The sequence below is a fragment of the Hypomesus nipponensis genome, chromosome 14 (genome assembly GCF_054491055.1).
Source record: "Hypomesus nipponensis isolate SF chromosome 14, ASM5449105v1, whole genome shotgun sequence".
Lineage (NCBI taxonomy): Eukaryota > Metazoa > Chordata > Actinopteri > Osmeriformes > Osmeridae > Hypomesus > Hypomesus nipponensis.
In genome coordinates, this window is record NC_140374.1 from 21,999,500 (window position 1) to 22,026,437 (window position 26,938).

The following is a 26,938-nucleotide window of genomic DNA, read 5'->3' on the forward strand; positions in this document are numbered from 1 at the left end:
TCAAACCTCTCGTTCCCCTTATCAACCAACACACAGCATCCAACACACGTCTATTTGGCTTGATTCTAACTAAGCACGTACCATTCGAATACCTCATTCTGTGGAGTTTTGTTTTGTGGCCTAATATATTGTCCATAAAAGTTACATTGATTTCCAAATGAGCCTTTGAAAATATCCGATATCCGCACACACTAAAAGATCGATTACAACTGGCATCATTATTGTAGCTACAATAATGTTTTATTCTAAATTAAGTAATCAATCAAGTTTGCCTAGCAGGTGAAATAAAAGTGAAGGAAATAAAAACACTGAGAAAGATATGTGTTTTATATATTGACCAAACAATGAAATTGAACAAATCTTTATACATAAGTTATGGACGCTAACTTGGTGGTATATTTTTACTTTATTTCCTTTTACGTATCCCAGCCTATAATGTTTTGACTAAGTGATAAGACCTGCATAAAACTGCCAATGGAACACTATTTTCAGTGAGACTTGAACATGCATAGTGCGGTGGCATTTCATTCGATGTGGTTCTTGAGGAGATTGCGTTATGTTTCATAACCAGCGAAAGGCCGTTTGGTAATACGTAGGCCTATATAGTCAGACACATACGTAGAAATCCTGATGAAGTATATACAAGCTACCGCCTACACACTCCCTGACTGCGTTTAAAATGAAGTTTAAAGTTTAAAAAAAAAGAAAGAAAGAAAAACTGTCGAAAATGAAGCCTTATCAGATGAATCTGTTCCCCATACTTCTCACAAATGCAATTGTGGGGGAAAGGATACAGATTGTATGTCTGTCTGACTGACTGTCTATGGCGTCAGTTTGTCCTGCCAAATAGGGAACAACAGCTTCAAATGGTTTTGTACCTCTAGCTGGCTAATGCGGTTAAGGAGTGATGTACAGCGCCCAGAGGCATGGAGGGTAAAGGGATTATATGTAGCCTCGGTAACCATCAGTCGCATGCTGCCACGATCAGGAGCCCTCGCTGCGCTGCCGCTGTGGTTGAGCACACAGACGGCAAATGTTAAAGAGCAGTGATATAGCCGGAGGGGAAGGCCACGGCAGACCTTCCTTTATTAGGAGGGGGGGGGGGGGGGGGCAAGAGTAGGAAGGAAAGAGATAAAACACACTGACATTAAGACATAAACCACAGAGATCTTTCCCTCTGTTTAAGAACATTATCTGCATGAGAAACGACTGAATTATTTTCAGATAAAGTATGTAATCTAAAAACGTTATTTGGGGAAAAGGTTTTAATGTATAAAAGGGCACGCGATTGTGGAGCGTTTGACATTAACTTTGTGATTCAACAAGATTCACTTGCTGTTGTACAAACGATGTTCATGATCTGTTCACATGATCTCTGTGTCATACCCAACACTACCAAGGAAACGGAACCCTGACTTTATACACAACCACAGCTCGTGGCAGGACATCCAGACAGATGACTGAAAGACAGATTACTGAAAATAGATTGTGTGATTGAATTCCAGAGAAAATGTACATTTTGTGATAGAGTGAAGCAAAGCAGAACAGTTTTACTGAAAATATCTGCTAAACGTATTTCTGATTCATCATTGTCAGTGTCAATCTCTACTTAGTATTTTCTACTGTACTCACTAGTATAAACCAAACCACATATCACGTTCCCTGTGTCTTCTCACAAGGGGCACATGAGAATCTGCATGCACAAAACACCTGTTTCTAAGGGGGACAGAAGCAAAGATATAAGAATCCAAATGAAATTATATCCCTTTTCCCCTCTTCCCCTCTTCCCCTCCCTTTAAGTAACATCTAAGTTTCTCTTCAAGAATCCCATGCAACTTAATGTTTAGACACTTGGAAATGACTCTGAGAAAACTGCTATATATAACTGTATTTAGTAGTTTTCACTAAATTATACTTTTGTGTGTCTGTTCCCAACTTTCACCTTAAATCACACTCTTATCTCTAGGACTGGTCAGGTTTGAGCTCGTGTTGAGCTCGTGTTGAGCTCGTGTTGAAGGGACACAGAACCTGCAGTTTACAGCTCAGAATGGAGTCAGTAGGATGGTGATCTGGGTCATGGCAAACAGCAGGTCGACCAAGATGGCAACCAATAAACGTTTGCAATTTGAAGCGAGGACAGTTCAAACTTTCACAACCCTTTCCCATATCCTTACACTGTACCTCGCTTGTAGCCTGCCTGAGGGCGGTGAAGTGTGTCCTCACGATCAGTCTGACTCATCGCCCAACCCCTCAGCCCGACCGCTCGCACTGGGTATATCGAGCCCACCTTTTGTTGTAAATGTCGCACCCGACAAGGTGATATACCTTCGCCATTCATCCCACTGTGTTTATTCAATTCCTTCTTCTTTTCTGGAAGTGTGAAGGGCCCCACAAAACACACGGGGACGATAATTATGACAATTATGCATTGATTTGGCTGAAGCGTCGCGGTATTGTGCGCGCCAGCTTTCCCCCGCGTAATTGTTCGACTTCAGACGAGGTAATTGCAGCATACCCAGCTGGGCGATTATTTGGCATCCTCCACATTTCTTTTCTCCGGGTGTATTGAGTGTGGCCATTTGTCTTTGTGGGGGTCATTAGACTCATCCAATGGATGGAGAGGGGTGGAAACACTAATACATACTCTATGAATGTTGGGTAGACCATATTAGGTTACGTATTTGCTGGGGTTGGACTGTGGAAGTCGGAGAAGTAGGCAGAATTGGACTGTCATGGGGATAAGACGAAATCCGTTGTGTGAGTGTGTGTAACTGTGTATATGATGTGTGGTTCAGGAGACTGGAGGGTGGCCCTTGGCACTGTCCTCAAGAGAACAGAACCAGCCTTAGGAATATCTCTCCATTTCACACGCCCTCATGCTAAACAGTCTATCCAAAGTAATATTATGGCTTTTTCAGATTAGCAACATTTCAGCGCCCTACAGAGAAAGAAATGAAAGACAAATATTGATGAGAACAACCACATTAAATATTCTGTTTAATTTGTGATCTTGTCTGTTAATAAACTTTGTAGCATTTTCTATGAAAATAACATGGAATCACAATATCACATGTATCTCTTTCTCCCTCTACAGTGCAGAGGCGACCAGTGGCGATAGCTGTGATTGCTTTTGAATGTGTCAAAATACAGCTGCCAAGTGGAATGACTAATCACAGAGAGTGCTCCTTCATTGCCTGTCTACATGTGTAATTTGTCAGCGAAGGCAGAGTGCTTCTGACGGGTGAAGAGGGTGAGGGGGGGCGAGGGGGGGTGAGGGGGGGCGAGGGAGGGTGAGGGAAACATGGTCAGTGGGCAACATTTCACTGTCGTTCTCATCATCCTTGGTGTCAACGCAGCAGCCCAATGACACATACGACACACACTACACAACGTGACCCACTAGCCTAGCACCGGCTATTAAAAGGGATGTGACCCACTAGCCTAGCACTGGCTAGTGAAAGGGATGTGACCCACTAGCCTAGCACCAGCTAGTGAAAGGGATGTGACTCACTAGCCTAGCACCAGCTAGTGAAAGGGATGTGACTCACTAGCCTAGCACCAGCTAGTGAAAGGGATGTGACTCACTAGCCTAGCACCGGCTAGTAAAAGGGATGTGACTCACTAGCCTAGCACCAGCTAGTGAAAGGGATGTGACTCACTAGCCTAGCACCAGCTAGTGAAAGGGATGTGACTCACTAGCCTAGCACCAGCTAGTGAAAGGGATGTGACTCACTAGCCTAGCACCGGCTAGTGAAAGGGATTTGACTCACTAGCTTAGCACCGTGACTCACTAGCTTAGCACCGTGACTCACTAGCTTAGCACCGGCTAGTGAAAGGGTGCCACTAACATCATGATGCCCAAGACCATCCTGACCCTGCCACTCTGATTCAATGGGTAAATGTGTTACACTGTGGTCCCTCAAAAGCATTACATTCACCTATCACATTTTTCCAACCTTCTGCTGATATGTGAAATAGTCTAAATATAATGACAATGTTTGGTGCATGACGCTGTTTCTCTATCACACACAGTACAACCACACAGCACTCACACACACACCATCTCTCTTGCTCTCTCTTTCTCACACACACACACACACACACACACACACACACACACACACACACACACACACACACACACACACACACACACACACACACACACACACCATCTCCCTTGCTCTCTCTCTCTCTCTCTCTCTCTCTCTCTCTTTCTCTCTCACACACACACACACACACACCCCAGCTAGGCTTTGTGTTCAGTTAATTTGACAAAAATGATTGTCTCTATTTATACTTTTGACAAGAACACATTGTCCCTGTCTGAGCAAACATTTAACCAATAAAGCAGCAAAGATGAAAAACACAATGACCAATAGAACATGGGAAACACATTTGAAATTACATGATGTTTGCTTCCTGTAGGCTGTATTCCATATTATATGAAAAAACAGACCCATTTAATAATTATAAACCAAACCAATTGACAATGATTCACATTTCTCTGTCCACCTGGCCAGTGCATGGTGCATCTGTTGGCCTAGATGGATGTGTTGGTTTATGAAAACCTAATTATGTCATTTCAGCCTCACCTACTGTTTTCTGTAGTACTATTATAACTTACAATTAGCATTTGGACAACCAAATCAGCATTAGGGCCGCCTGTGTCTAGTTCTTAGATAAGGCATTGACGTGGCTCAGGATGTCTGTGTGTGTGTTCATGCATCTGTTAAGCAACCCTGAGCCCCTTCAAATGCCACCTATGTCTAAATGCAGTCAAGATGAATCCAGATGACTATACTGCTTCCTATCCTTCTTTTCTGTGAAAATAAGAAATCACCCAACAAAGTTCATCATCCATCGTGATCATTGTTTGGAGAACTGACCGGTTGTACTTTGGTCTCATGAACCCTTCTGATGTTCATTAAATGTGCATTGTTGCACACTTTTCAGACATGTCAGTCAACCATGGATACATGTTAAACCTCTCTAAATGAAGAGAATACAGCCCCTCTTCACAGCGTCCACCCACACACACACACACACACACACACACACACACACACACACACACACACACACACACACACACACACACACACACATACACACACACACACACACACACCCCACCAAAGACCAAAACACAACAGATGAGTCATTTAGAAACCATTTCATCCCTTTTTATCTGAGCAACAAGAAGTAAGGTGTTTCCACACCCCATGGAGAACGAGAGAAAGAACAAGTGAGAAAAGGAAAGACTGAGAAAGAGAGAGGGAATTTGAGTGACCCTTCCTCAGGTCAGAAGAACAGACTAACGATCCACTTTCATGCCTCCCGCCAAGGTGGTTATGCACACAGTTCTACAGCTGCACTGGGCTGTTATTAGATTTACCTTTCTGTAATGGGCCAGTGTTGGCCTACAGCCCCACGGGCGCTGGATCACAGACACACACAAGGAGCAAAGCTACCTCAGAACCTCATGTATCCTGTGCTGTGGTCGAGTCTTCACTCTTGGAAGCAATTGTTACAATTGAAGAACCCTCTGACAAGAGTGTTCCCGATTAGAACCCCTTCCTGTGTGTAATGTTCCAGATTGATGGCTTTTCAGGTTTGTAAAGTTGGTTGTTTTACACTTAGCAGGTGGCTTTAAGGCCTTTTTTCTTGTCATGTAAAAGGATATGATCAATTATCAAACAAAATGATGGACAGTAATCTAAAAATACCATCCTCATTTACCAGAAATACAAGTCCCTATGTGTGTGTGTGTGTAGCTTTGAGTGAGAAGTTGAGGGCAGTGAAGGGAAGGGCGACGGGGACTGTGCTTTTTCTGTCTTTGTTGAAGAAGGACGATGAAGCGCAAGGCAGGAAACCCAGACAAGACGTAACTGACATTTCTTATCAGGGTAGATTAAGGTCAATTGTCCCTGAATAATGTACACCTTCACCAGAGAGCCGTGAACACCATAGATCAATGCCCTTCCCGGTGTGGTTACACACTCAGGACCTGTGACACAGCCACCAGGGAGATGAAGTAGTTCCGCTTGCTGTTTTTCATCCCTTTCCTCTCTCTCCCCTCTCTGGACCCCCCCCCCCCCATCAGTAATGGCTGCAGCTGCGGCTGCTGACCCTGTGTGGTTGGGTGTTTAGAGCTCTCTGAGGGTCCCCCCCCTATTTTACCATTGTGTGTGTGTGTGCATGTGTGTTTTGAATCAGGCAGCCTATGTGTGTCTGACTGCTCTGTGTGTGTGAATGATGGCCCTTGGCAGTGTGTGTTTGTGAGTCTGATGTCTTTTGCAGTGTGTGTGATTAAAGCTTACAGCCAGCCCATTACCTTTCCGTTAGGAAGGGAGGATCCTAATGGATGGCTGTGAATGCACAGGCAGGTGACTCTCTGAACACGGCCGTCTGCATTGCTTCATCAATACTGCCATCTGGGAGGTTGACCACTTCATTCACAAAACCAATTCCCCAGTCGGATTGGGCAGGCGTTGGGCAGGGTTGGGGCAGGGTTGGGGGTGCTGCCTGATATCACATCCTCATATCAGAGGAGCCAGTGGAAGGCATGGAACTCTGTGACACACCTGTTCCTTCTCAACCTTCTGCCCTTTCCTAACGCTAACCCTTCTGCCCTGTCCTAACCCTTCTGCCCTCTCCTAACGCTAACCCTTCTGCCCTGTCCTAACCCTTCTGCCCTCTCCTAACGCTAACCCTTCTGCCCTGTCCTAACCCTTCTGCCCTCTCCTAACGCTAACCCTTCTGCCCTGTCCTAACCCTTCTGCCCTCTCCTAACGCTAACCCTTCTGCCCTGTCCTAACCCTTCTGCCCTCTCCTAACGCTAACCCTTCTGCCCTGTCCTAACCCTTCTGCCCTCTCCTAACGCTAACCCTTCTGCCCTGTCCTTTCGTCCGGCATATACAGAGCAGACGGACGTCCAGCTTGGATCTGGCAAACACATCCTCCGGGTCTTTCTAGAGACGTCCCTGCGCTTCATCCCGAAGGTCATGACTCTATAGATAGCCACAGAGCTCGGGGAACTGCTGGGAATCCTCTGGTTTCATGAAGCAGACAGCAGGGCAAGCTGTTTTTATCTCTCATCAACACATGGATGGGGCAAACAGAGCACACACAAACACACACACACACACACACACACAGGGTGAGGCCGGTCGGCCATGGCAGGAGCTGTAAAATGCTGTTTCATATGTTGCAGGTGTCTTTGCTTGTCCAGCTGGTAAGATACCGCATCACAAAGACTCTGATGCTTCAAAAGGATTATGGGGTGTATTGTGTGTGTGTTGGCCACGACACTATAGCTGGACAATTATCACATTGTGTAATAAAACATAAAAAATGAACAGTAATGCACATTTTTACATATTGGGTTTATTTGTCTGTAATGATGAAAATGTTTAGCCCTTATCAATGCAGTCATAGATGAAATGTATTTGTGTTCCATTCAGACGAAACCACCCAAACATTACATACAGTATTATCAAAAGCAACAATTACGGTTGTCATCCAGACTCTTGCTCATCCCAAATGCTACACAATCACATTTGATTCTCTCTGAGAGTGCAGACCCTACTGGTAAATGTCACACTATGACAGGCACAAGCCTGGACGCCACAGTCATGCCCCACGGCCTCCTGCTACTGTCACTTCCTGTTGGGGGGGGAGCTTGGTAGTGGACGGCAGCTGGAGAAGCGGAGGCTAGTATGCATGACATTCAGCCTTTCTTTAACCTGGGAAACTTTGCCCTCTCCACCCTCAGTAAAAAAAAAAATGAAGAAAAAGAAGAAAAAAAACATTTGTCTGGTTAACCACTCACATGCATGCATGTGCAAGGTGCATTCAGTTGATAACATATTGATACTGAATTACCACCATGGGCTTCCAATATGTTTGTTGCAGCTGCATTCATGGCCAAAGCAAGATATGAGGCTTTCTAAAGAATTGATGCTTTCAGTCAGCTGAATCAGAAACAGACTCATTCATCTAGGCCTCATTCAACAGAGTACACTAGAACACCTGCTGGTGAAGATCATTAAACACAGTGAATTAACTGTAAAGAACATGGGGTGGTTGAGAGGATCATCCTCTGACCGCAGGGATGCTGGTTGGATCCCTGGGTCCTCTTGTCACGTGTCCCTGACCGGGCACTGAACACCAGGCTGCTCCTGATAGGCAGACTAGCGCTAGCCTCGGCAGGCACAAAACTATAAAGAGCTTTGAGTACCATTAAGGTAGGAAATGTACTGACAGTTTAGGCCTTGATGTGGCCTCAAGCCCATCGCACTTTTCTTGTCATTTTACTGAGTATTTTCTTTTCTTTTTCATCTGAGTAACACTGGGGACAAAACAAATTATCGCTGTCAATAAAGTGCAAGTGCTTCAAGGTGACCTGCCAGACAAGCTATATCTAATCAAAGATGGCATTTCCAAGACATCTATTAGAGCACAAACATCTCTGGGGCACCATTTTTCAAAATCTCCATAATCTACCATTGCTTGGCTGCCATTAAACACTAACATCATCTGACTGACTGAGTAAATGATAGCTTCTGTCTCTTCACCACCATAGTAACTTCCTGTCAAAATCACACAGTGATAAAAACACAACACTGTTAATCCCCTGACGTCTTAAACTCTGCCTCGCTCCTGCCTCGCTCCTGTTTCAGCTTTCAATTCAGTGTAATGACGAGGTGACACTTTGAAACACAAAGAGGACCTTTTATTATTTGATGGTGCGCCAGAGCAGAAACGGACACAATGATGGTGTGCAGCAGGATGACTGGCTGTGCTGTCATCCTGCCCTGCTGATCTCATGAGTTCGGGTTCTTTAACATGCTACAAATGGTATGTGGTAGGGATCATTTAATGTCTGCTCTTTTTATTTAAACAAGAATTAGGCAAATTAGGCAACATAAATCCATCTGATGCTCTCTCTGTGTTTCCAACCCATCAATGAGAGGCCCTCTGACTTGATAAGGGCTCTCTCGGTTTAGTGGCGTCAATGAAGTGAATGATGAAATGATGCCCTCTTGTGGGATGGGATCCACGATGAACTCAAGGTAAGCTTGAGCCTAAACCTCTTTTTTGAGTTAAATCCCTGGTTAATACACACTTAAGGCAAAACTGCTGTTGATTCTGATGAATATTTAAATGTTCATCTTTAATATTTGGTGTAATATACCTGCTCTTTTTGAGAGAAAAAAACCTTGTATTTCAAGTTGTAATGGTCAGTACTTGTTGTAAATGTGTGTGTTATTATATGCTTTCTTTCATTGAAAGTAGTTGAATCTTAGTTAGATCCCAATAAATATATATTTTTTAATGTTTCGAAGAAAGAAAAAGAAATTGTAAGGACGAATGAATATTTCTGAAGAAAAAAAGAGTCTAAATAAACAAAGTGCATCATTGATGAGTACTTGATAACACTTACACTCAACTATTGTACTCTGATATGTTTTTATATACTCCGTTTTAGGCTTATCTGTTCTCCTCTCCTCTCACTGTGAAAAAGTTTCGAAAGGTTGAAAATCTTTTCAAAATAATATTTTCAAAAAAAAGTTTTTTCGAAAGGTTGAAAACAAATAATCGCTAAAAAGTGTAATGTTATTCTTCATTAGATTAAAAAAAATATTTTCGAAAAAAAAGGTAGGCTACGCTATGGATGAGATGTCGGCTTGACAGCATTCACGTCAAGTGAATAGTGAAAAAAGCTCAAGTGTAGTCACTGAATAGGTGTGGTCAAGTTATCTGAGAGGAATTGACAGGAACAGAAATAGAGGATTTGCGTTGAGTGACTGAACTTGGGACACTTCACTTGAGGATGTGCCTAAATTGAAAACAAAATATTTTTCCGAGGCTAGGGGTGTGACCTCTCCCTACAGACCATTTTCTGCGCGCAGTGACAGCTATCTGTCCAATCAGCATTGTGGATGCTACAGAGCGCTTTGCTGTCTTGTTGCGGTCTGAGACGCTTCAACACTGGAAAGCCGCTCAGTCAGTCTGAGGTAAGGGGGAGCTAGTTAAATCCACCAAATCATAACTATTTGCCTAAGTATATTCTGAGATCGATTAACATTATTCTCTTTCAAGATTGAGGAGGTATTTTATTTCACAGATTGGGATTTAGATATGGCTAACTACTTAACTATTGTCTCACTCAACCACCACTGTACTTGTTAGCTAACGGAAGCACAGTGGCTAGCCTTACTAGTTGGCTAGTTAGCCTGTACGCTAGCTAGCTAGCTAATGTGCTTCAGCTTTCTCCGCGTGGCTTGCTGACATGGGGGCATTGAACTAAACTAGCATGCAGGGACAGGCGCGTAGTGGTGTCATCACGCACCATTATCATTAGCTTGGTATTGCTAGATAAGTTCTTGTCGTGTTTTTCTTTTCTTGATGTACTACTAATAGTGTTAGCCAGCTAGCAAGGTAACTAAAAACACTTGGCACCGTGACAGTCATTAGCTAGGACTGGCTATAACGGTCGTTTTATCTAGCTTAGCTGGTTAGCTAGACACTTAAGATAGCAAGCTGTTTAGACATTATAATGCTGTCTATAGGCTAGTTGTTTTTGTGGAAAGAATAATTGGAGTTGCGATAGCTAGCTAGTGAGCTAAATGCAGCCAAACGTCGCTGATCTAAAATGGTCGGTATTGTTGTTTAGCGTTATTCTTAAGTGTACTGGGAAATGTGGCCTAGCTAATGACAATGTATTGCGAGTAGTTCGAGCTATCAAGCTAAGTCCTGTATGTAACTAGCTAGCATGGCTGTAATGCGTCATTGGCCTGCGCTCCATTGGTTCAGCTCAGGGGGATTTCACAATACCTTGCTAACGCTAGCTTTGCTTTGTGAACATGATATTCTGCTACGTTAACAGGCCCACCAATAGACAGTTTTCTGCATTCAATAAATACACCGACGTTTCCGTAACGTACGTTAGGCTTTGAAACATCCTGACACGTGTATTAATCTAACGTTACTTAAGATAGCAGTTAACAAACTCCACGTTCTTAGTTAACCAGTTATGTGGTTCATAGGTGTGATATTGACCCCGGGGCTTCACTGATAGAGAGGAAGGAGCTGTCACTGAAATGGAGGCCAACAAATCGGAAGGCAGAGGTAGGTTCATCGTAAGATTTACCTGTAGGGACATGTTGGCATATCCTGCAGGGTTGCCAGGTCTGTGTGACAAAACGAGCCCAATCAGCCCAATGGTCAATCAAAACGAGCCCAATCAGCCCAATGGCCAATCAAAATCAGCCCCAAACCAGCCCAATGGTCAATAAAACCAGCCCAATATCAAAACTCAAAATATGCTCCTGCCAAACCATATATACTGCGTTTAAAGTCCAACAGCATTGCTATCATTGCCAAATCTATTGTAATATCTACAAAGTAACACCAAATGTTTAGTATTCCAGCATTAAAAGCAGTTTTCTGGAGGTTTTCTCAGGAGACTGAGAGCATTAGGCACGTGTGCACACGCACAGTGCGTGTGTGTATGTGGGCGTGCCCCATGTCCATGTGTGTATGTGCTGATCTGGAGTCAGTTTGGTAGGATTTGGGAATAAATAAATTATTTAATCTAAAATATAGATTTTTATTTAAAGATATGAATGTAATTTGCATGCAAAATAGATCTACCCAAACCAGCGGACAAAAAATTCAACCCGCTGCAACACTTCAAAAGTTGCCCAATTCCGCGGGAAAACCGCGGACCTGGCAAAACTGATAGCCTGGGAATAAGGTGTGTTCGTAAATGCGTGCTAGCGTCATGAAACGTGCAGGAGGGTGACGTAGCCTTCTGTCTTCCTCCTGTCCGTTCAGACCAGGTCATTTCTGCCACCGAACACCTCACACTGTATCAGTTCATGACACAGTACCTTCCTGAATAGTGGAAGGGCTTTCTTCAAGGCTGGGGATGGAGATTGGATAAGTGTGTTTTTGAAAGACTAATGTGGGTGTAACCTTGGAAGCGGTTACTGTTAAAGGGACAGTTCATCCCAACTTAAGAACAAATAGATCTAATAGATTTTGGGGTAAACTGTCCCTTTTAAAATGTTTGATTAACAGGTAAGGGAGACCAGGCAACACAGAGCCCAAGTGTACAGTTGGACAGACCAGAAAACCTCCACAACATGGAGAGGTGAGGATTCTACACCTGGCCATATCAGAAACAAGGCATAACATGACTTTGCTTCAAATCCCATAACCTAAATGTCCTTGTCCCACAACACCAGCCTGCTGCCCAAGGCCGTAAAGCGGAGAGTCCATGCCCTGAAGAGGCTGCAGGTCCAGTGTGCTCATATAGAGGCCAAGTTCTATGAGGAAGTCCACGAGCTGGAGAGGAAGTATGCTGCCCTCTACCAGCCACTGTTTGACAAGGTGCAGTACACTGGGATAACAGTTACATGTAGTCTGTTAGCAGACGCTGTTATCCAGAGCCACTTACAGGGAAGTACAGGGACATCCCCCCCCCCCCCCCGAGGCAAGTAGGGTAAAGTGCCTTGCCCAAGGACACAACGTCATTTCGCACGACCAGGAATCAAACTGTCAACCTTCTGATCAATTATAGTAATATAATAATGTGATAATAATATAATTATAATTAGTTTGAAAAGGTAAGGTTGAACTATTTTATATTTGTACTATTTATATAAAAGTGATGTATTTGCAAGGACCCCAAAACCACATGAGCTTATAATGACTGAAGTGTGCTACCTGTGGGGCTGTCCCCTCTACCTGCACTACGAAGCTGTGGCTCCCTGGTCCTGGTTCAGGGCTGGACACTGCCTCAGTGCTACACTAGTACCAGCACAACGAGTGGCCAACTGTTGCTTGGTCAGTACAGGCTATTTCCAGAGCAGGACACACCACTCCTCTGCAACTGGCACCACTAATCCAGCCACACCTGTCTGTGCGCGTGTGTGTGTGTGTCTGTGTGCTCGCGCCCGTGTCATAAGGCGTGTATTTCACTAGGGAGTAGTTGAAATACTAGTACTATGCAAATGCATAGAAATACAAATACAGTATGTGCTGATGTGATTTTCTTGCCGTTCACTGCGCCTGTTCCAGATGAATATAGCCTGGTGTGTGTGTGTGTGTGTGTGTGTGTGTGTGTGTGTGTGTGTGTGTGTGTGTGTGTGTGTGTGTGTGTGTGTGTGTGTGTGTGTGTGTGTGTGTGTGTGTGTGTGTGTGTGTGTGTGTGTGTGTGTGTGTGTGTGTGTGTGTGTGTGTGTGTGTGTGTGTGTGTGTGTGTGTGTGTGTGTGTGTGTGTGTTTGTACAGAGGCGAGATGTTGTGAAGGGAGCAGTGGAACCCACAGAGGAGGAGTGCGAGTGGCACAGCGACAGAGAGGAAGAGGAGGAGCTAGCGGTGAGTAGAGCTCCCTGATTGGCTAACTTCCTGTGACCTGGTGTAGAGGGGGGGTCGTGTTTGTTAAAGCAGTTGGCCTTCCTCCCATTTTTGGATACAAGATGATTGATATCAACCATAGAGATGCAAGATTGAACATTGAATTGAATCTCAAGCTATTTTATTATCATATAAACTGGCTTGCATGTATAGCCTACACAGACTAGTGACATTCTTACTCGCAAACAGGCTCTCATTTATAATAAACACACACAAACAGTGTGTGTTGTTACTCATTGTTTTTAAGCTGTTGAAGTTGAAGGGGCACTAACCACCATCAACCTCTAGGAGGAGCTGAAGAAGAAAGCTGCAGTCGAGGAGAAAAAGGAAGAAGCCACCCCAGAGGAAGACGCCAAGGGCATCCCTGAGTTCTGGCTCACCATCTTTAAGGGTGTTGACATGCTCAGCGACCTGTTACAGGTGAAGGGCTGCACCCACGGGCTCCAGCTCGCACCGCAGCCAAACAGAACAAAGACTTAGACACGGTCAAGTCTGAACATGCTAGTGTTTGCAAAACACTCTGAGACAAATGAGCAGCCACACCCTCGTTCTCAGACAGTGTCCCATGTTATTAAAGCCTCTCTCTCCACCAGGAGCACGATGAGCCCATCCTGAAGCACTTGCAAGACATCCAGGTGAAGTTCTCTGAGCCCGGCCAGCCCATGGTAAGCATCCCGGCAACGCTAACCGCCTTCCGAGAAGTGCCGCATTCAAACTCAAACCCATTCTGTCCGTGGCAGTGTAACTGTTCAGGATGCTTTTCCTTCCAATCGGCCTTTAGTAGAAGGAGCACCTGAGTGACAGCAATGCTGTCTGCTGGGTAATGTAGTGTCCTAACCCATCTTTGTTATTCCCCTTCATGCAGAGTTTCACACTAGAGTTCTACTTCGAGCCCAACGGCTTCTTCAACAACGCTGTCCTCACTAAGTTGTACAAGATGAAGTCGGAACCGGACGCCACGGATCCCTTCTCATTCGAGGGCCCAGAGATCGTCGACTGTGAAGGGTAAGAGCAAGGTTAGGGTCGCTACAGGACAAGTTACCATCATGACAACAACTTGGGTTAGAAAGTCAGCGACTCCCTCCCTGGAAACTGTGTGTCCTATGTCTCTGCTTGTGGCTCATCAGGTGTCTTCATTTAAGATCCGTATATGATTATTGTTTGCACCTTCCTGCCACAGTAAATTCCGTGTTTGTGTAACATACATGGCGAATAAACCGCACAAGGGCTTGATGGTGTATGTGTGTCTTGCAGGTGTCAGATAGACCGGCACAAGGGCTTGATGGTGTATGTGTGTCTTGCAGGTGTCAGAAAGACTGGCACAAGGGCTTGATGGTGTATGTGTGTCTTGCAGGTGTCAGATAGACTGGCACAAGGGCAAGGACGTGACCGTGAAGACCATCAAGAAGAAGCAGAAGCACAAAGGGCGTGGCACGGTGCGCACCGTCACCAAGCAGGTCCCTAACGACTCCTTCTTCAACTTCTTCAACCCCATCAAAGGTCTGCCCCCCCCCCCCCCCCCACACACACACACACACACACACACTATCCCACCCTAAACCACTCAAACACACACATGGGTAACTTTCCAGACCAGCTTTGTTTGCCAGCTGCCCAGCCTGCTGAATACCCCAAGTCCAGCTTTGAACCCCAAACCCGTAAACCTTAGTGAACAGGAGCAGGCAGTGTCGTGTCCCTGTCAGCAGGTGGCGCTAGGCTCCATGCTGTGGCCAGCGCTGTCCAGACTGCTGCTGCCCACATGGTACACCCCCTATGTAGGCAGACATGTAGCGTTCCTAGGTCTTTCTGCCTGCCTCGATGACCTGTTTTCAAATGAAAACCAGAAGAAATTGCATTTCTGTTAGTATGCATCGAAACATTCTCTAATAGTTATATTATTGAGCGGTGTCTATCGGTGTACCACTGTTGCGTTGCCCAGGCCTGTTCTGGAAACAGTGTTTACATGGTGTTGAGGAAGCTGTTTAGATCCACAGTATCTCAATCTACATAGACAAAGCTTGCATCACTCTAACAAGCTGGATTTAGTTGATATATATCAATGGCTGTATTGGTAGGTGGGGTATTTGAGTCACACCAAACTTTCTCTCATACATGTCTGAACCAATCCTGAGGCTGGATTTCAAACACCTGATGACTGGCTGAGAGTCTGCATCATCCTAGCTGTACTTGGTATTCATTGGTGGATTTAAATAGCTCTCCAGGCAGGTATGAGTTCAGGTGTGGTCCCAGGGTAGGGTTCAGGTGTGGTCCCAGGGTAGGGTTCAGGTGTGGTCCCAGGGTAGGGTTCAGGTGTGGTCCCAGGGTAGGGTTCAGGTGTGGTCCCAGGGTAGGGTTCAGGTGTGGTCCCAGGGTAGGGTTCAGGTGTGGTCCCAGGGTAGGGTTCAGGTGTGGTCCCAGGGTAGGGTTCAGGTGTGGTCCCAGGGTAGGGTTCAGGTGTGGTCCCAAGGTAGGGTTCAGGTGTGGTCCCAGGGTAGGGTTCAGGTGTGGTCCCAGGGTAGGGTTCAGGTGTGGTCCCAGGGTAGGGTTCAGGTGTGGTCCCAAGGTAGGGTTCAGGTGTGGTCCCAGGGTAGGGTTCAGGTGTGGTCCCAGGGTAGGGTTCAGGTGTGGTCCCAGGGTAGGGTTCAGGTGTGGTCCCAGGGTAGGGTTCAGGTGTGGTCCCAGGGTAGGGTTCAGGTGTGGTCCCAGGGTAGGGTTCAGGTGTGGTCCCAGGGTAGGGTTCAGGTGTGGTCCCAGGGTAGGGTTCAGGTGTGGTCCCAGGGTAGGGTTCAGGTGTGGTCCCAGGGTAGGGTTCAGGTGTGGTCCCAGGGTAGGGTTCAGGTGTGGTCCCAGGGTAGGGTTCAGGTGTGGTCCCAGGGTAGGGTTCAGGTGTGGTCCCAGGGTAGGGTTCCTGTTCCTCCTACCTGCCTCAGTATGAAGGCAAGAATCCTCCCAGAGTCACTTGCAGGTCTCACTGTGGCTCCTCCCCCTCACTGGCAGGTCTCACTGTGGCTCCTCCCCCTCACTGGCAGGTCTCACTGTGGCTCCTCCCCCTCACTGGCAGGTCTCACTGTGGCTCCTCCCCCTCACTGGCAGGTCTCACTGTGGCTCCTCCCCCTCACTGGCAGGTCTCACTGTGGCTCCTCCCCCTCACTGGCAGGTGCTGTTTTTGTGAGGACCTTGACCATACACTGTCGTCTACCTCGGCAAATGACCAATCTGACATTTTTAAGTTTGCCTGAAGGCACAATGTGTAATTTCCGAGCCTGGTGACATGGTGTTTTCCCTGGCTAGGCCTGTGGTTTCTCTGCTGAAGTCAGTGTCCTAACACAGCAAAGCTTGTGACCCAGAGGAAGGGAGGGGCTCAAGGCTTTTATTCCCGTGTGAAAAGTGACATCATGGTGATGTCAGTTTGAGGTCGTGGAGAAGCAGCATCTATAGATCATAAGACTCACAACATGTTGCTTTCTTTGTGTTATGGTTAGTTACACAGTTCTGAATAACAACTGTATTTCTCTTCTGTCTTGCAGTGTCACCAGATGGAGAGATGGTGAGCGATTGATTATTTCCTATCCAGAAATACACTCCTCCACCATTTTGTTTATGTGGACTGTATGTGCATCACAAAGTGTGTATGATGCATGTGGAAATCATGAAGTGTGTGTTTTATCTCCAGGACGAGGACTCAGAGTTCAACCTAGCTACAGACTTTGAGATTGGACATTTCTTCCGTGAGAGAATAGTGCCCAGAGCTGTCCTCTACTTTACTGGAGAGGCACTGGAGGACGATGAGAGCGTGAGTCTCACACACACACACAGCAGAAGTTTGTATAGCTCTTTTTACAAGCAGTGTCACAGAGGGCTACACACACACCCATAGTGGTGGCCCTCAGCCAACCTCAACCCTCAAGATCCACCACACAAGTCTCTGTCTCATGGATACCTTTCTCTGACTGCAGTTTGAAGAGGAGGAGCTAGAAGAGGGGGATGAAGAGGTAGGCTGTGTGTGTGTGTGTGTGTGTGTGTGTCACCCTGGTCTCTGTGTGTGTGTGTGTGTCTTACCCTGGTCTCTCTCTCTGTGTGTGTGTGTGTGTGTGTGTGTCACCCTGGTCTCTCTCTGTGTGTGTGTCTTACCCTGGTCTCTGTCTGTCTGTGTGTGTGTGTGTGTGTGTGTGTGTGTGTGTGTGTGTCTCACCCTGGTGTCTCTCTGTGTGTGTGTGTGTGTCTCACCCTGGTCTCTGTGTGTGTGTGTGTGTCTTACCCTGGTCTCTCTCTCTGTGTGTGTGTGTGTCACCCTGGTCTCTCTCTGTGTGTGTGTCTTACCCTGGTCTCTGTCTGTGTGTGTGTGTGTGTGTGTGTGTCTCACCCTGGTCTCTCTCTGTGTGTGTGTGTCTCACCCTGGTCTCTCTGTGTGTGTGTGTGTGTGTCTTACCCTGGTCTCTCTCTGTGTGTTTGTGCGCGTGGGTGCGTTTGTCTCACCTTGGTCTCTGTGTGTGCGTGCACAGGGCAGTATCTCACCCTGGTGTGTGTGTGTGTGTGTGTGTGTGCGCGCAGAGCACAGTCTCACCCTGGTCTCTGTGTTTCAGGAACAGGATGAGGACGGTGACGATGATGAAGAGGGAGACTTTGACCCCAAGGTCAGTTTGTGTCATCCTGTTTGTCACCTGAGCTCCTGCACCTGTTTACATTCTTCACCCCGCTGTCCGCCATCCTTACGTGTGTGTCGTCCCCCCCCGTCCCCCACACACACACACACACACACACACACACACACTCCCAGTCTCCTGCAGCTTTCCTTGTAGTTACCAGTCCTGCTAGACTGTGGCTTATTCAGTAGCTGCTGCATGTGGATGATGTTCTGCCATGTATAGAAAAGACCAGATTCTCCTCATGTTTAAGCAAGGGAACCTGGTCTTGTCTATATGTCTGTACGTACTCTCTGAATAAGCCTGTGGTTGGAACCTGACCTTTTAAACCTGTTGTTTTTTTTGTTTGTTTTGTCTCTCCCTCCCTCCCTAAATCTCCAATTTCAGGCATAATCAATCAATCATTCTCACCCCCATGCATTTTCTAGGTAAGGGAGAAATAAGGATGGCAACTCATTCTGATCACGCCTGCTCTCTCTTTCATTTCTACTGTCTTGGGTTCTTTCTCCCTCTCCTTCCTCATCCATCCTTCTCCTCCCAGTAGCACCCGGGTGTTCTCTGCCTAACAGACTCACCCAGCATCCCGCTCAGGAAACTACATCTGTCTCACCACTCCTCCTTTTAGCGCTGTCCTTCCTTCTCCACACAACATCCAAGGTGTCTAACATTACTCCTTTACCTCACATCCCAGACAACAAACCCAGTCTCTTTCTGTCTGTCTCTCCGTCTCTCTCTCCTTCTCTTGTCCATCATTGTGTTGTTTATGACTCCTACTGGCTCCCGCTAGCTTTCTATGAGCTGCTCTTCAGTTTATTCCTCTCTGGTTCTCCCCATGTATCAGCTCTGGTTTACCCCCTGTCTCTTTCTCTCTCTCCCCTCTCACCTCTCCCCTCTCACCTCTCTCTTCTCTCTCTTCTCTCTCTCCCCTCTCACCTCTCACCTCTCTCTTCTCTCTCTCTCTCACCTCTCTCTTCTCTCTCTACCCACCTCCTCTCTCTCTCTCTCTCTCTCACCTCTCACCTCTCTCTTCTCTCTTCTCTCTCCCCTCTCCCCTCTCACCTCTCTCTTCTCTCTCTACCCCCCTCCTCTCTCTCTCTCTCTCTCTCTCACCTCTCTCTTCTCTCTCTCTCTCCCCTCTCACCTCTCTCTTCTCTCTCTACCCCCCTCCTCTCTCTTCTCTCTGTTACCCCCCTCCTCTCTTCTCTCTCTCTCTCTCTCTCTCTCCCCTCTCACCTCTCTCTTCTCTCTCTACCCCCCTCCTCTCTCTCCTTCCCCCTGACAGAAAGAGGAGCCCCAGCCAGCCGAATGCAAACAACAGTAACCGTGGTGACCGTGGGAGCTTGGCGGGGCCCAGCCGTCCGTCAAATCACTCCTCATCCAATCAGCACCTCACCCCCCCTGCAGGCTCCCTCCCCTTATGAACTCTCACACAAAACGCAATAGAACACAACCAAACAGTTGAGAGAGATTGTTTTTAAATACTTTCATGCATGACCTTTTGTCGTCTAGCCCCGCCCCCTTGTTTAGGCTTGTCTCATGCTCAAGATGAGGTCACCTGGGCTGAATTCACCATGGCAACGCAGTCTGCTTTTACAGTAGGCAAAAACTGCCAAGAGCCTCAGAATATCCTGGGAAATTCAAAAAATAATCACAAGTGGTATGGATCCCAACTTTAGTTTTCATGGAAAAATCAGTTACTCAGGGTTTTTTAATGCCAAGATAAGTGTTAGTCTGCCAGGAAACTGCTGATCTAGTTTGACCTGATATCACTGGGGTTGCAAATACGTTCTTTTTTTGTTTTGTTCTTCCGTTATGGTATGTTTGAGACACAATGTATACTGAATTTGATGTCCTTTTTTAAATGTTCATTGTCAGGTCATTGGACTATTTATTCTGGTCTCATGCAGCTGTACAGGTGGTGCATTGTGGGAAATAATTTAGTCCCGCCCACTATGGTGAAGGCCCATGCTCATTGGCTGAGCAAACTCTATACTATTAAGGCTTTGCAGATTAACAAAATGTGTGTACTGCCAAACTGTATTTTTTAATATATGAACTGGTTTCAGGCACTTTCTTTTTCTGTTTGACTGCTTAGACTGTGCCCAGTTTTGTCTGGCTTAACATGAACTAAATCACAAATTAAACTAACTGCCTCCTTGGGTGGCCACACTTTAGAGCATTTAGGTCACAAGAAGGTGGAATGGGACCCTGGTGAGCAGATCTGCCAATATTTTAACCACTCGTCACCATCTAAGGTGTAAAGTTCCTGGACAGGCACTGCAACAACCAATCAGTGACCAAAGTGAAAGTGGCTTAGTCATTGCGTACACCTGGCTTGTCCAACCAGATCTCTAGAGGTGTATAGAGGGCGGGGCTTACAAGTTATCCCAGGACAGGTCCTTCCCATCCCCATAATCAGCCAATCAGATCGGTTGAATTTGGCTCCATTCCAAACCTCTCTGTTTAACCTTAGTTCAACACATTCACATTGAATCACCAACACTCAGTCCAAAGCTCTGGCAACTGGAACGCTCTTCAACACTTTCGTGTTGATCTAACAGAAAGCATGTTGCTGTACATGGCTGTAGCCAACCCTGTCATATCAAAGCAGATTTTCCCCAGGAAGGAGGTGTAACTTTCTATAGACCTTTTGTTCATTAACAACTAGTCAGTGTCGTAGAGTAAGGAGAGGTTTGGGTTTGAAAACACAGCAGTCTGGAAGCTTGTCAGCACATCCAACAGGGCCCCAAATATCCTCAATACTATTACTGATTGTTTTAATGTCCCTCTTTTAACAAACTAATAATAACTTAAGGAAAGAGAAAGGTGTGTGGGGGGGGGGGTGGTAGGGGTAATGTTAAGAATTAAGAATTTCTGAATTGATATAGCCATCCACAGAATGTGTCTCTAATATCAAAGCTTGTGGTAACAATTTGCCTCCTATGTTCTCTGGTGTCACTAACTCTTTGCTGGTCGGTACTGTGGTCTGCATCTGTCCACGTGGTCAAGGATACCCCACCCCCCACCCCCTCTTCTGTTTAAAGAAAGATTGTAGATCTCGTTGGACAGATCTCTCCAAGCCGCGGTCATGACTCCTTCATCCCCCTATATTGAACCGTGTGCTAGCAATGGCCTTACCAGGTTCCTCATGATTTGTTACTTGCGCAATATTCTTTTCAATTTGTACAGAATTAGTTAAGATATTCTATTAAAGTTGTGCGACATAAAACTTGCTGTTCGTTTGTTGTGTGTTAAATTGTGAACTGTTCGATGTGAATGTGGTTTGCGTCACAGAAACATTAGTTCTTTAAAATTGTGCGTTTGATGTTTTGAACTACTCCTGGGAGAAGATCCATGATTCAATTGATGATGGATTGGAAAGCGCAGACACTAGTGGCGACGGTACAGTTCCTGAGCCAAACGGTCGCCGCTTCCTTCCGTCACGTTAGGTCAAGCTACAGTAGCGCCGCACAGAGGGAGAGGCAGGAAGTTCCAGAAGAATCTCCTCTGGACCAGGATGGGCAGCAGAGAGCGTTCAGGGCCACAAGAGACAGCTCTGTGTGTTGACATCACAGAAGAGGAATCTGCCTAGACGGTCCTAAACACATCAGGATCAGGGCTGATCCCAGGCCTCTGCTAACCATCAGAATTCTAGTTATATCTCAGTTCTGATAGGCTGATTGGGCAGGCATAAAAGGTTGTCTGTGAAATGTCACTTATACATTCTGGGAGATAATGTCGGAATGTTCTGGTATGTCTCAAGATGGTTGGCGAAGCGAGGACAGGGTCCTCTGGAGGTATGTGGCAGCAGTGTGTGCACATGAGAGATCGCCAGGTTCAGACCTGCAACAGCATCATGAGCTGCAGGAGGAGAATAGCTGGGCCGGATCATCATGGGTTACCCGGTCAACAGACCCTGGAGTGGTGGTGGAGGGGTCGTGTGACGTGAGCAGGGTCCATTGGTCAGTCTGAAAGCTCAGGTTTAGTACAGTAACTACAGAGGCTCCAACCCTGGGCTCACGAACAAGCCTCTATTGATACAGTTGTGTGGGGGCGCATGGACAGAAAGACCAGACCAGCGGGAACAAGGAGGCTGACTGTGATCAAAGGACTCCAAGTCAGACGGAGAGAAGGCAGCAGTAACATGGCTCCTGCTGCTGAGCTTGTGACAGAAGAAAAAACAGCCTGATTAATGTGATCCTCCAAGCGATTTGTACTATCATGTTTTAAGAAAGTTTATATGGGTGCAGGAGACACTTTTCTGCCGACTTCTTAAAAGTTGGGGGTTCATTTTAAAGTTCGGACACTCAGTGGTGTAACTACAGTGAGATAAAAGTACATTAGGGTTTTTCACGGTCATAATAGTGCACTATATTTTTCCAGGGAGTGAACTCGCGTTAAGGTTCTAACGATGTTTTGTGTGGGATGTCATGGCCTTCCTGGCACATGAGGAGAGGGGAGAAGGGGAATGTGGAAGACTGATGCTAGAATCCGTGTCCAGCTCTCCAAGAGATGATTCCATTGACGCCTCTACAGATGAACTGGTTGAAGAGGTGACCGAATGTAGCAGCCCCACCCGAAGGAGTGTCCGGTCATTACAAGCACAAGTGTCACTGAGGGAGGCAGTGTTGGAGTCATGCTGTATAATACAAACAGAACCCTCCACACATCAGCCTATTCCACTAAGATTCAGTTTGTTTCCAAGAATAATGGGAATGCCCCCCCCCCCCTCCTTTCCACAGGAAACACAAGGATTTTATGTGATAAGAGCACAACTTAACGATCAAAGCAAACCTTGATAGTCTTCAGAAAGGAAAAACACAAAAAGGCATTTAGACTTTTGAGATTTGTCCTCCAACCAACCCAGTGTCCCTTTCCTCCCCTCCGCCAGGACAGACCTCGGGGCGGAACCTTCCGGCCTCCTCCCCAGCAGCTGCAGCCAAGTCTTTCAATGGGCCGCAAGGTGCATCTGGTTGTATTTCTGTAGATCTTTACAGAGAGAGAGAGTGTGTGTGTGGGGTCTTTTCATAGCTCCCACAGTCGGAAACTGTGATCTCAGCCAGACAAGAGGACCAGAGCCCGAAAGAGCAGGAAGGGAGAAAGAGAGAGATAGAGGTGCTTTATTCCGTTGATTAACCGGCTCTGTTGAAGTCTGCATAAGATTAACTGAGATGGTAATTCACCCGACATTGACCCTTCGATCGCAGGCTTGCATAACTCATGCACGATTTTTAAAATGAGTGTTGTCTACAAGGAAAATTTGACAGGTACTTTCATAATCCTCTCAAATAAAATCTATTTTCTTCATCATAAAGGGGGTTACAAGGCCTTTTTACACAGGAAACTGATAGCTGGAAAAGAGATCTAAGCGCTGCGGCACACGACCAAGTGTTCACCAGATCCCCCAATCACAGAAGCTTTCCGTTAGGTGCATGCTGCCAGGTTGGACTAGAACACTTCGAGAGCCAATAAGGGGACAGTAAACAGTCAACTGTCCAATTACCCCACGGCGTCGTTATGTACTCATGGGAAACGTGGTCCACGGGTGTCCTCTGAGGAGCTTGGCATCCTGGTGGTTGGAAAGGTGGGGAAGACGGATAGTTTGTCTGTCAACAAAACTTAAAGGCAGGGGAGCCGTTAGGGGGGAAAAGTTAAGACGATTCCAAAGGCCCCTGCCTGAAAGGGGCCCCCAAAAAGAGAAAAACTAACAGATATGATCAATCTTTTTTTCATGGGGCCCAAAATTCCTGGTGGCGCCCCTGCTTAAAGGACCAGATGGGAGAAGCATAAACCCTCAATTGATTCAAATGTTTTCCTGATCCAAAACTGATTTTTGGGGGGCGATGTGCAGATGAAGACATTTTGTAGAAACGGTTTCAACTTCGGCCTTGCTGTTGAAGCTGGAGTACCAAGACTGAATGCCATTGTACTGTGATTCACCTTGAATATTAAGCTGATGAATGTCTTTGTACTAAACTAAAATATATCTGCAGCATGTATATTTTTCTTTCCAGCATTGTGTAGTTTTGTGTGTGTGTTTTTGCCTAGTTGTGTGTGTTTTATTGTGTATGCGTGGTTGTCTTGACAACAATTCACTCATCTTCTTCATTCTATTGCTATCAGTGGCCCGGCCCTTCAGCGTGTGTGGGAAAGAATGCAGCACACCCAATCATGGTCTGTCGCCAACTGCGATTTGATTTATGAATGGCTTTGTGAGAAGGGAAATAGGTGTGTCGAGGCATGTTTAGCATGAATCACTTCAATCACGCTCCTTTTAGCTTCAAAAGGTGAGCTTTGCTCTCAGTGATGACCTAACTGTGCAGATTTCTGAAAGAAGGGACGTAGCTAGATAAGTGTGTGCCACAAGATAAGATATAGCTTTATTCGTTCCACAATGGGGGAATTCTGGCATTACAACAGCAAAGTGGACAGAAGAGTGTATATATAGAAATAAATAATAACATTTGTATAAGATGTAATAATGAAAAGATAACAGTAGTTTCATATGGAGAGAAATATATACATATTGCACACTAAGTTATTGCACTTTGTGTCGATTAATTCTTTGGAGTGGTTGAGTCCTGTGTGTTGAGCCGCGGGGGCATGCTGTGTTCCAGGCCGGATGCTGTGTTCCAGGCCGGATGCTGTGTTCCAGGCCGGATGCTGTGTTCCAGGCCGGATGCTGTGTTCCAGGCCGGATGCTGTGTTCCAGGCCGGATGCTGTGTTCCAGGCCGGATGCTGTGTTCCAGGCCGGATGCTGTGTTCCAGGCCGGATGCTGTGTTCCAGGCCGGATGCTGTGTTCCAGGCCGGATGCTGTGCAGTGGTTTACCTGTGCACTCATATGTTTTGTTATTTAACATTCAACAAGTAAAATCAAGGAAACAATATTGCAGATGCAGGTTGGTGGCCAGGGTGGTATTCCAGAAAGCAGGTTATGTGACATATCCGGGTAAGTTAACTCCCCAGCTGACACCCAGCGTTGTAGCAACATTGCCAGTTGGTTGCTGCAACATTGTGAATCGGCTGGCGGGTTAACGTACCGGTTATGTTGCAGAACCTGCTTTCTGGAATAACCCCCATTTCTTTCTGTTGTGAGTAAAGACACAGCACTGGTCTTATTTGTTTGAATGCTGATGTTATAGTGGTAAATGCTATATCTTTTGACAGTTTAATTGGAAGCCCATTACAAATGATTTTGACCGGACAAAGAGTTGATTTTAGCAATAAGCTCAATCTGGTAGTTTTTGTTGTAATACAGTATGGTGAATGGATACAAATGAAAGATGCACACACACACCACAACATTCCACAGAAACAGCGCACCTGTAAACCGACAGGAAGCCCTGAGCACTGAGTAGAATGAATGGGGCATTCCTGGTGTGAATGAAGCTTGACAGCCTTGCATACCTGCCATTCCTCGGATGTTTCACCTGACTTGAACAGGGTCCTCCTCTCCTAGAGCACCTCTCTTTAGATATCATCTTACCGCCTGACTAAGTGGCTGACAAAGAGATTTTTTTTTTTTTTTTTTTAAGAAGGAAGCAGTCAGTTTGACTCCTGAAACTGGATTCACAGTCAGGTGTAAACGTACTTGAGGGGTCATCTGTTTTCATAGATGTTGAACACAGGAGACAAAAACTTGATTTTGTAGTTCCATAGCAAGCCTAAGATGTCATTTATTTCGTACTAAAACCTTGAGATGTCAAGTTCTTCTTGTCCTTGAGATGTCAAGAAGATCTACTGTGCCAGAACATTTGTGGTCCAGTCGGACCAGCTGAAGTCACTTGCAGAGAATAATGTGACTAGTCCTGGTGGCCCATGATAAGACTGCATGTCTGATAACAACATGCTTGGACTGCATTGTTCTCCTGATGGCTGAGCAGCACATCTCTTTATCCTCTCCTCCACTCTGCCAGTTGTTCTTTTTCCCACGCTAGTGAAGGCTGGGGTGGCCACACACACACACACACACACATACACACACGTACACAAACACACACACACATACACACACACATACACACATAGGGCTTATCTGAACAATGCCTCAAATAGCTCCCAAGACTCATCACAAGGGCATGTCACTGGAGAGCCACAGGGCATGTGTGTGTGTGTGTGTGTGCATGTCCGTTCCATGCGTGTGTGTGTCTGTGTGTGTGTGTGTGTCTGTGTGTGTCTGTGTGTGTGTCTGTGTATGTGTCTGTGTGTGTGTGACAGGCCACTGCCATAAAGGAGTCTCACTGCACAGCTGCTACCTGCCGACTCTCTCTCAGGCTGCTGGGCATGTCATCAGCCAGGCCCTCTTTGCTGTGGCTCATTGTTTAGGAAGCCTATTCATAGAGCACTGAGGCCTCCTCTAATCACACACAGTTATTTGAATATTACCAGAATGCATGTCTTCTCTCTCTGACTGTAGAGCTGCAAGCCTCAACTCGACTAACAATTAATGGGCTTTCTTGTCACGAATCTGTGTGTGCGCGTGTGACCAAAAATGTTCGATTTGACCTGTCATAGCTGCTCCTGCGACATGCCAGATGTCTATTCCACTTGCCAACACAAATCCTCTCATCCCCTTCTCTTTGTCTCCTCTCTCTCTGTATTTTCCATCCCAGCCATGTGTTTTGTCTACCAGAAGACACTGAGGGCGTCCAAGGTTGTTAAAACAATGCCTACAGATCCCAGCTTCCTCCAGGGTGGTCATCCTCCTCTCCCACAAGGCTGACAGACAAACCTAACTCCACCGGATGTTATCCAGACAGGGCAACCTCAGGTGACCAGTCAGCTCTGCCGTAGCTCCAACAACTGCTGCTGTGGACTGTGTGGATGGACACAAGAGAGAGACTAACGAGCACACTGAGCCAGC

General features: G+C 46.2%; 1 protein-coding gene across 2 annotated transcripts; it reads left to right on the top strand.

Moving 5' to 3' along the window:
* Positions 1–9,790: 9,790 nt before the first annotated feature.
* Positions 9,791–21,305, top strand: nap1l4a (nucleosome assembly protein 1-like 4a). 2 transcript variants are annotated; one of them, XM_084672144.1, is made up of 15 exons: positions 9,791–10,022; positions 11,055–11,136; positions 12,091–12,163; positions 12,258–12,402; positions 13,305–13,391; positions 13,719–13,850; positions 14,024–14,095; positions 14,296–14,435; positions 14,785–14,930; positions 16,958–16,977; positions 17,104–17,223; positions 17,387–17,422; positions 18,014–18,064; positions 18,461–18,501; positions 19,356–19,463. In XM_084672144.1, the coding sequence occupies exons 2-14, from the start codon at positions 11,109–11,111 to the stop codon at positions 18,464–18,466; spliced, it is 1,056 nt and encodes a 351-aa protein (XP_084528270.1). In that variant the 5' UTR covers positions 9,791–10,022; positions 11,055–11,108; the 3' UTR covers positions 18,467–18,501; positions 19,356–19,463. The 2 variants fall into 2 exon arrangements, with proteins under 2 accessions (XP_084528270.1, XP_084528269.1); XM_084672143.1 differs by lacking the exon at positions 18,461–18,501 and having other exon boundaries at positions 19,356–21,305.
* Positions 21,306–26,938: the final 5,633 nt, after the last annotated feature.